The sequence below is a fragment of the Lepidochelys kempii genome, chromosome 9, assembly GCF_965140265.1.
Source record: "Lepidochelys kempii isolate rLepKem1 chromosome 9, rLepKem1.hap2, whole genome shotgun sequence".
Classification (NCBI taxonomy): domain Eukaryota; kingdom Metazoa; phylum Chordata; order Testudines; family Cheloniidae; genus Lepidochelys; species Lepidochelys kempii.
The window spans coordinates 25637605-25648478 of NC_133264.1; the positions used below are offsets into that span (position 1 = coordinate 25637605).

Genomic DNA, 10874 nt, shown 5'->3' on the forward strand with positions numbered 1-10874 from the left:
ATGTGTAAATTCAGTGTTTATGAACAAATACACAATCTATTTTTCCCCCATTAACTACTTTCTCTATATTCTACTCAAGTTGTATCCATTATCACTTACTGAATGTAACATTCTGGAAGTACTCCTAGGCTGGTCCACTAGTATAGCTAAGAACGTAAGATGAAGCTGTTTCAAAACTCAGGTCTGAGTTTTGTTGTTTTGTTTAAAGCGGGGGCTTTTTTTTTTTTTAAGACTTGCATGTAGCACTAGTTTTATATCTGAATTACTGTTTTCCCATTCAATTTGATTTACGTTAAAATTGCCTTTTAATTTTACTTGGTTATGTGTACATTTTAATGTATTGTACAGTGAATCAGCTATTCACTGAGACAGTACGCACTAATATATACCACAAACGCTTTAAAATGTTAAACTGCTTGATGAATTTCTGAATCTAACTCTTTCCCATGTTGTTGGGGGCATGAATAAATCTCAGCCATCCCTGCCTATTCTGGGTTGCATTTTGCTAGGGCTAGCCGGAAAACAAAAATATTCAAGGTTTGTTGAAAACTTTTTTTTCTCTTGGAACAAAAAGGAGAACTTTTTAATTTTGTTGTGAAAAATCACAAGAGACCCCAGTAACTATGGCACTCACCTACGATATGAGAGACATAGGTTCAAATCCCTGTTCTGCCTAACTCAGAGGAGGGACTTGAAGCTGGGTGTTTCACATCCCACATGAGTACCCTAACCACTCAGCTATGAGCTATTCTGCAGCCTCTCTCTCTGGTTTTCACCATAATTTCCACCCTGAACCTGAGAATTTTCCCTGATGCAAGTTCTTCCAAAACTGACACTTTTCCACAAAATTTCTGTTTTGATTAATCAGCATTTTTGACATTTTTTTGGTCAAAATTTCCAACCTGCTCTACACTTTGCATGTCCTCTATATTGTTAAATCCCAAATGGTTTCCCTTGAAGTACTGTTCAGTGGAGGGATTCTTTCAACTGGACCCATTTACATGTTCCACCAGCTACCCAATGGCATGCCTGCTTGTGGCAGACCCTCTGGTTTTCTTCTTAACACGTCCTAGATATTTCTATCTTTTCTAGATAACTTTGGAGATCAGTTGTTGAACTTTCTGGTGAATCTCAGCATTTGTTATAAATTCATTCCTTTTCATATCTACTATCTTCCTCAAGGAATTAGACATCCGTCCATGCCTTTGGTGTATTTCCAGTTTTCACACCCATATGTTAAAGTAGAAATAAAATTTGAGTTGATTTGTAGTTTTGTCTTTAAATTGCAGATTTTTGATGACCAAATCTTGTTTAATCTTGTGAATTCAGCTGCCATCTTGCCAAGTTGTGACATTCTTTCCTTCTGGATATCCCCATGGACTTGCATGTTACTGCCAAGGTATATGAATTGCTTTCCTTTGCCTTCTAACATACTGTTTGAGTTGGCAGTTACTGAAATTCTCATTAATTTGCTTTTTCATAATTTCATATTTATTTCACAATACTGGAGAGTTTTTTGGTATTTGCTTGTATGTTAGTTGAGCTGTCACTTAGAGCTATGTTAGCAAAATCGAAATCTCCTAGTGTACTGTTATGTGATGCCTATGTTGTATCTGTCTCTTCTATTTCTGATAATAAAGTCAACAGTAATACCAAACAAGAGAGGTGCATCCTCATTTGATATCGGTGTGTATGTTAAACCATTTGCTCAAGTCTGCATTTGCTTTAACTGCAAGCTGCGTCTTGATTTATTTTAAAAAGCTTTAATGTTTTTTTTTTATTGGCATACCATAACACTTCAAAATGTTGCAAAGTGAATCACAATGGAGGCTGTAAAATGTTTTCTTAAACTGTATGATGAATGGGTTTTGCCACTTGATGTGCTCTTCAGTGATTATTCCTAAAATGAAAATCTGGTCAGCCCATGACCTTCCTGTCAAAATCTAGCCTGCTCTTCCCTTAGCTATCCCTCAACTTCTTTCTTTATCCTGTTTAAGATGATACTGCAGAAGACTTTGCTGATCACTAAAAAGAAAGGTAATACCTCACCAGTTACTGCAGTCACTTAGGTCACCTTTCTTTGGTATTTTGACTATAAAGCTATTTTTCAATTGTTCTGGAAGCTTTTTCCAGTTGTATACTGTGAAAAGTTCAGTGATTTTTATCACTGGTCTCATCAGAAGCTTTCACTTCCTTGGTGACTTGGTCTTCACCTGCAGCTCTTGTCCCAGGTTTTAACTTTTATTGCATCTTCCATTTGTTTGTGATGTACAGTATCTGGTACTAGGTGTTAAAATTCTTCGTCAGTCAAAAATTTCCTACAGTGTTCTGTTTAGCACTTTTGAAAAGTGCACTGCCCAGCACCTCTGAAAAGTGCACTGCCCATCGTTCTTTGTTCTTTTTTTGTTCAGGTCTTTCCTTGTTTATCCCTAACCAGGTCCTCCAGCTGGTATAAACTTGCCAGATAGAAACGTATTGGCTGATAAACTGTTCTTCTGCCACCTTATTCAGCAACTGCTTCAGCTTCTTTGGCAATATTATCCACGTACTTCCTTTTTATCTCTTCTCACACGTCTTTGTCCTTGGTTTTTATACAACTTTTGCTGATTTTTTGAGTTGATATTTGCTTTGGCATTTTTCCTTTCTTACACGTAGTTTCATGTGTCCTCACTTATCCAGACTACAGGTTTGCTTCTCTGGAAACTAACTACAGTTGTGGTGGTATCTATGATAGTGTCAAACAGAAAGGACCATGACATATCAATGTTGACTTCTTATAGTAGATCTAAGGGCTTGTATCCACTTACCAGGGGATCGATGCACGGCGTTCGATCCACCAGGGGTTGATTTAGCAGGTCTGGTGAAGACTCGCTAAATCGATCACCGAACGTTCTCCTGTTGACTCGGGTACTCCACCAGAATGAAAAGCATAAGGTAAGTTGATGGGAGAGTTTCTCCCATTGACCCAGCATGGTGTAGACACCGCAATAAGTCGACCTAAGGAATTGCATAACTTAAGTCAACTTAGCCCCATGATGTAGACCTGCCCTAAATCTTGTATCACCTGAAATCTGTTCTTCAATTCAGTTTGAAATTGCTGCTCTAATGTCTAGTTTGTTTTTCATTTGCTGACAATTTTCTTGGTACTTTTTGGGTTGGTTTGTTTTTTCTCAAGTTTGATCTTCAGTCTTTCCACACGCAAATTGTGGTGCCTTCAGATATATGCTCTGACCTTCTGGAGAGTTGATCTAAATTTCCTTTCAATACCATGGCTAGCCTGATTCCTAGTGACTTCATCTGGGGAATTCCAAGTTACTTAATAGGTATCTTTGTGTGAAAATAGTTTTCCACCAATTATGAGGCCTGAAAGCAGGCACAGTTATACCAGTTGTAATAAACAAAACGGGGTGGGGGGAGGTAGCTCCCTTTTATGGACACCCAGCCAGCCAGTTAGCTATAAAATCCCTTTTAGTAGTTGTTCTCTACTTGCTTTACCTGTAAAGGGTTAAAAAGTCCATAGGTAAAAGGAAGGGAGTGGGCACCTGACCAAAAGAGCCAAGGGAAGGGCTAGAACTTTTTAAAATTGAAACAAGACTGCCCTTTTGTCTGTCTGGGTTATTCTCCCGGAGAGCAGGGACAGGGCTGAAACTATGCTGTAAGAACTTGCGCCAGGTATGAAAAATCATCCAATCATACCTAGAAACTACTCATTTGAAACCCCAAATATGTAAGCAGATCAGAAAATGTCTAGGAAGACGCGATTAGGTTTATCTCTTTTATTTCTGTAAGGCTTGTGGACTCCTCTGTACTAACCCCCAAATGCTTTTGTTTTGCTTGTAACCATTAAGCTGGACCTCAAGAAAACCATTTATTGTATTTGCTCTTTTTAAATCTAGCAATAGCCTAAGTTCCAGATGTATTTTTTCTTTTTGTTTTTAATAAAATTTACCTTTTTTAAGAACAAGATTGGGTTTTTTGTGTGTCCTAAGAGGTTTGTGCACAAGTTGTTGAATTAGCTGGTGGCAACAGCTGATTTCCTTTGTTTTTCTTTGTCAGCTCTTCCCGGGGGGCGGGGCAGTGAAAGGGCTTGAGGGTACCCCAGAGGGAGGAATTCCCAAGTGCACCTTCCTGGGTCCCAAAAAGGGTTGGGGTTTTTTTTGCACTTCGGTGGTGGCAGCATCTACCCATTCAAGGTCAGAGAAAAGCTGTAACCTTGTGAGTTTAATACCAGCCTGGAGTAGCCAGTATTAATTTTTTAGAATCCTTGCGGGCCCCCACCTTCTGCACTCAGTGCCAGAGTAAGGAATCAGCCTTGACACCAGTCTTTAACTTTTCTTATTTTGGGAACCAAAGCCAGTCTTGCCCATTCCTTTTTCTCTGTTATCCCCAACCTTGGCACTGAAGTTCCCCAATACTAAGCAGATGTCATGATTGAGAATATTGTCAGAATTCATAGGCAAATGCAGAATGGATCTCAACGTTGATCTCATCATTGGAGTGTAACGTAGAATTGTCATTTTGTTTGAAACCTAGCTTGGAGCAGTTGGCTCTGAGTCTATAAGCAATTTCTCTGCTTTGGAAGTCATTTAGTGTTACTCCCTTTGAGTGATAATCATTTTGCCTCCCCAAATATATTATGGCTTTATTTTTATTTTTGAATTGCTTTTTCTCAGGTCTTGGCCATTGACATTCACTTGCTTACAGGATTTTAAGATTATATATGTCTTATTTCTTTCTTCTGCTGCTCGTCTTTTGTTGATAGCCATTATTCTAATAGTCCAGAAACCTACTTCCATAGATTTTTACCTTTACTAATGAACTTCTTAATCTGGACTTCCTGATGACTTTCACTAAGGCTTGTCATTCCTGCCGAGAAGGACTTCATTATTTTTGCATGCTGTTTGATGGAATGGCTACCTTGTTGAGTTTCTGTAACTTAAATATATTCATTACTATGTATTAGCTCACACATGGTAACATCACTCCTTAAAATCTAAAGGCCACACTACAGATCTACTGAGTAAAAAGGTGCAATTTTCACCATCGCTTATCAGAGTAGTTCCACTTTAAAGCATTTGAAACATTTTCTGAATATCTCTGTAGCAAAGTCTGTTTTTATTTGCTAGATTCATGGTTTCATTCAGTAGGAGGCTCATTATACAATATGAGTACAACGTAAGAACATGGAAAGTAACCTAAGCGAAAAGTACTGTATAAGAGTGAGGCATTATAATTGTTATAAACTGCTAGACTCTCTAATCAATGAGAGTACACAATTTGTGCTCCTGAATCAATTTTAAAATGGTTTGTGATGGTATTTTTTTAAATACCTAGGTGACTAATCCCATGCTTCTGAAGATAACAGACACTAGTGACGAAGGGAGATGATGCAGACTTTTCCTTTATGCAGTGCTCTTCAGTTCTTTACCATTGTGCTCAACCTACAATTCTGCTTTCTCACTCCACTTTATCCTTGCTACTTCTGTGGGTTTGGTTTTTTGGGGGTTTTACTTTCTCCCATTCTCAGCAATGTGTTTTCCTTGATGATGCCCTATGTTCTTGGAACAGACTCTCATTTCCTATCTGCCAACATTCCTCCTTCAAATCTTTCCTTAAAACACTTTTTATCTATATAATCCTTGTGTTGTCATCCCTGGTCCTGTTCTGAACCTTTGTTCCCTGTACTCTGAGTTTGATATTCACCCCTACAGAGTTTACAGTCTGAGGTTTTTAGGTGTTTTTCAAAGTGCTATGGACCCTAAATCACTTGGTAACTAACCCACATCCTATGCAAGGTGAACATATGACAGATTTTTCTATGAGCATGAAAGTGATAAATTTATCCATGAATGTGAGTGACAAACCACGATAAGTAATGTATGTGCAATTTATAGCAACGTGCAATACCACTGTGGAAATCACAAAACTCCTGTGATTGTGAAAATGTCTTGTGTAATGGGATGGAAGAGACATGCTCACCTCCAGTGTGTACGTCAAACTTCCACATTCCAATACTACCACCCCTGTAGTATCGTCTATGATTTGTAAGCTTAAACACCAGGTGTTTGTACAGCACCTAGCAGGAAAGGCTCCTAGAAGCTATAACATGTGAAAGAGGCTTGGTTCTAGGAAATAAGGTGTACCTCGCAGTTGACAACCTTCCATTGACTGCGCCCATGTAACAGGGCTACTCATCTTCACCTGCATGAAGGCGGGATGGTCTGTCAGCACACTAGGATTCAGTTCAGGATCCTCCATCTCCTGCAGCTGGGCTTAAAGGACTCAATCTGCTGAGGGACTGGTGCAAGGGAGAGGCTGGAAGAGGGTCAGTGTATTAAAATATATATATATATATATATACAACAAACAAAACAACCCAGCCTAGAACACCAGGAAGGCAGCTCCAGAGGGTGCGGGATGAGTTGCTTTAGCATCTGCGCCCTGGCCCTGGCCCTTTTTAATCTGGCCTGAGCGGGGCGCGGGCTGGCTGCCGTGAGAGGGGCCGGGCTGGAGGGGCGGGTGTAGCGATGCCCTGCGCCCCGGTGTTGGGAACCAGCCGTCGCCGCCCGCGCTAGCAGGAGCCGTTGCGGAGGAAGCGGTTGAAGGCGCCTCCTGAACGGCCCTCGCTTCTTTCCCGCCTCTTTCCCCGCGGGGGGCGGGGTCATGGCGGCGGCAGGGCCGTTGCGGGCGGGCTGTTCCACGCTGCTGGTGCTGCTGCTGCTGCTGGGGTCCCTCCTGCCTAGCGCGGGCCGTGATGGGACTGCGGGGCTTCCCCGCTACCAGGTGACGGTGCCTCGGCGGCTGGCGCCTCCTGGGGGCCGGGAGGCCGAGGGGCGGGTGTCCTACCAGCTGCAGGTGGGTGGGAGACTTCTGGTTGCTCACCTGCAGCAGAAGGGCCTGTTCCTGGCCGGCCACCTCCCTGTGTTCACCTACGAGGGGGGTGAGCTGGTGAGGAGCCAGCCCTTCATCCCAAGCCACTGCTACTACGAGGGCTACGTGGAGGGTGCCCCAGAGTCACTGGTGGTGCTGAGCACCTGCTCTGGGGGGCTGCGGGGACTGCTGCACATCGAGGGGACGAGCTACGGGATCGAGCCCATCAAGGCCTCCTCCACCTGCCAGCACCTTCTCTATCGGATGGGGGAAGTGAAGGGCACACCTGCCTCATGTGGGGTGACCACTGAGGAGCTGCAACACCAAGGAACCAAGATCCAGGTCACCGGGCCCGCTGTGGCAGCGGGACGTCACAGATGGACACATGCCACGTATATTGAGTTCTGTGTGGTGGTGGAGAAAGAGCAGTTCATCCTTTTTAGAAGGAATGAAAGCCTCCTGACCAGCCAGGTCCTCGAAGTGGTCAATATGGTGGACTCATTTTATCGTGCTTTGGGGGCTCATGTCATCCTAGTTGGACTAGAGATCTGGACAGAAAACAACCTCATCACATTACCCGATACTATAGGCAATGCCCTTCCTGAATTTAACCGCTGGAGGAATGATGTGCTCTATCGTCGCCTGCAGCATGATGCTGGACAGCTATTTATGGCTAAAATATACAGAGGGCGTGTTGGGCGGGCATATGTAGGAGGCATCTGCCTTGTGACAGATGCAGCATCCATTGTCACGTGGTGTTTTGCTTCTGTGCCATTTTTTTCAGTCACTGTTGCACATGAGTTGGGTCATAATCTTGGCATGTATCATGACTATGATAAATGTCTTTGTAACAGAACTGTTGGCTGCATCATGGCTGCTGTGCATGTAACTACTGATCAGTTCAGTGACTGCAGTCGTGAAGTATATTTTAATCTCCTCCGTGAAGGCGCTGGATTCTGCCTATATAACATCCCAGCACCCAGCAAAATATTTAGGATGAAGCGCTGTGGTAACAAGGTGGTGGAAGGGGAAGAGGAATGTGACTGTGGCTCGGAACTGGAATGCAAAAAAGACTTGTGTTGTCAGTCCACGTGCAAACTGAAACCAGGTATGGCTTGTGCTTTTGGAAAGTGCTGTAAAAAGTGTCAAATTCTTGCTGAAGGAAAAAGAAAAGGAGTACTTGTGGCACCTTAGAGACTAACCAATTTATTTGAGCATGAGCTTTCGTGAGCTACAGCTCACTTCATCAGATGTTTACCGTGGAAACTGCAGCAGACTTTATATACACACAGAAATCATGAAACAATACCTCCTCCCACCCCACTGTCCTGCTGGTAATAGCTTATCTAAAGTGATCAACAGGTGGGCCATTTCCAGCACAAATCCAGGTTTTCTCACCCTCCACCCCCCCCACACAAATTCACTCTCCTGCTGGTGCTAGCCCATCCAAAGTGACAACTCTTTACATAAGGGTGGGGGGGATGTGAGAAAACCTTGATCTATGCAGGAAATAGCCCGACTTGATTATGTAAAGAGTTGTCACTTTGGATGGGCTAGCACCAGCAGGAGAGTGAATTTGTGTGGGGGGGGTGGAGGGTGAGAAAACCTGGATTTGTGCTGGAAATGGCCCACCTGTTGATCACTTTAGATAAGCTATTACCAGCAGGACAGTGGGGTGGGAGGAGGTATTGTTTCATGATTTCTGTGTGTATATAAAGTCTGCTGCAGTTTCCACGGTAAACATCTGATGAAGTGAGCTGTAGCTCACGAAAGCTCATGCTCAAATAAATTGGTTAGTCTCTAAGGTGCCACAAGTACTCCTTTTCTTTTTGCGAATACAGACTAACACGGCTGTTCCTCTGAAACCTTGCTGAAGGAAAACTATGCAGAGCAGCTGTTGATGAGTGTGACCTTCCTGAGTATTGCAATGGGACTTCAAAGTGGTGCCAAGATAATGTGTATGTACAAGATGGAACTCCATGCAGTGACATGGGCTACTGTTATCGGGGAAGCTGCCATAACCACAAGAAACAGTGTGCAGATATCTTTGGAAGGGGTGCACAAAAAGCTCCTCTAAGTTGCTTCAGTAACCTGAACACTCGAGGTGACCGGTTTGGCAACTGTGGTGGTGGTGAAACTGGAGCAAATTACAAAAAATGTAAAATCAGTGATGTCTTGTGTGGAAGGATTCAGTGTAAAAATGTAGAAAAAATACCTCCTTTGAAGGAACATAGTACTGTCGTACAAACTCCCCTGGGTCATATCTGGTGTTGGGGTATAGACCATCATGCTGGGACTGATGTAATTGATACAGGGGAAGTGAAAGATGGCACATTTTGTGGTAATGGAAAAATTTGCCTTAATAGGACATGTGCAAGTGTGCCAAATTTGAATTTCGATTGTGACGCTAAGAAAAAATGCAACAGTAGGGGAGTATGCACCAATACTAAAAATTGCCACTGTAACTATGGGTGGGCTCCTCCAGATTGTAAATTCCCAGGATATGGAGGAAGCATTGACAGTGGACCTGTTCCAGTGTCTAAGCCTATGGTAAGTATATGGAGCAGTAGTCTGGGTAATGTTATCTGGGTAGTAATTGGCATCAGTATTGTTCTCCTTGTTTCTCAAATTTTTAGGATACTTACAAAAACTGGATGGATAAAAGTGTTTGGAAGGCTAGGTGCCACACAGAGAAAACAAACTGCTGCTGCTTCTGCTGGTGATAGACAGAGCCTCCATAAGAACGGCAGTATTAGTTCAAAAAAGTAAAAGAGCCAACATTTTTTCTAGAAGGGCAACAGATGTTTTGCAGGTCAAAGGATCAGAGTTTATCAAAGCAGTTATTGAAAGAATCTGCATCTGAGTCTATGCTGAGGTAGTGATGGCTTGGCACTGCCTGATCCCGAATATAATGTAACAATGTATTATAGTTAAATATAGCATTTTGAGTGTGAGAGTCTCGCTTTTTTTTTTTAAAGAAAAAAAGTAAATAAAAAATTGGTTTTTATTTTTTTAAAATAAGAAAGTAATGGAAAACATTTTGCATTCCTCAGAAAGAGATCTTGTGAGTGATGATATTTCCCCAAATGCCCAGCCATTTAGTCATTGTATAAGTTGATTCTGTAGTATTAGTCTACAATGTAGTGTTTTATAGAGCTATATTGCAGACATATCAGAGCTGCACACAGAAAATGGGCAGTTTCTCTTCCAGCCAGCTTCCTAGTTGTATTGTGCACTTAGTGGAGGTTGGGTCATCCTTCATCTTGGAGGTACTGATGTAATTTGGGGCTCTCTGGGATTTTGTAGTGGCCTAGACTCCATTGTAAATCATTAATTCTCCTTGGAAAGTTGTAGAATGTACTGGGGCCTAAAAGAGACAACAGGATTCCTTTAAGAAGGGGGAATAGAGCTGCTGAAAACCAGCCAATGAAGAAAGAAGAGCACCCCTATGAAAAACCAAGCCTGCCTTCTTCCACCCTGCTTCCACTCTATGACATGTGCCCCCAAACTAGCAGCATACCCTTCCTCTGTGCTGGTGACGTGTAACTTCCAGTTGTTGTGAATGATTTTAAATTACAATATTTTCAATAAATAGTTTAAATCAGCTTTTTCTTGTACCCACATTGGTGCATAGACATATTAAAACCAGATTTTAAATGACAAATTACTCAAAAAATTGTATAAGCATTAGGGCTGTTTGTTAAACAATAGAATACCAATTGAAATTTAATAAATATTTGTGGATGTTTTTCTACATTTTCAAATATATTGATTTATGCTACAGTACAGAATACAAACTGTACAGTGCTCACTTTATATTATTTTTATTACAAATATTTGCACTGTAAAAATGATAAACAAAAGAAATAGTATTTTTCAGTTCACCTCATGCAAGTACTGTAGTGCAATCTCTTTATTGTGGAAGTAAGCTTTCATGAGCTACAGCTCACTTCATGATGACGTGAGCTGTAGCTCACGAAAGCTTATGCTCAAATAAATTGGTT

General features: G+C 41.9%; 1 protein-coding gene across 1 annotated transcript; it reads left to right on the plus strand.

The window, feature by feature from the left end:
- Positions 1–6663: 6663 nt before the first annotated feature.
- On the plus strand, positions 6664–10416 carry LOC140916991 (disintegrin and metalloproteinase domain-containing protein 21-like). The gene is made up of 3 exons (XM_073358887.1): positions 6664–8038; positions 8753–9420; positions 10225–10416. Exons 1-3 carry the CDS (start codon positions 6664–6666, stop codon positions 10414–10416), a joined length of 2235 nt encoding a protein of 744 aa, XP_073214988.1.
- Positions 10417–10874: the final 458 nt, after the last annotated feature.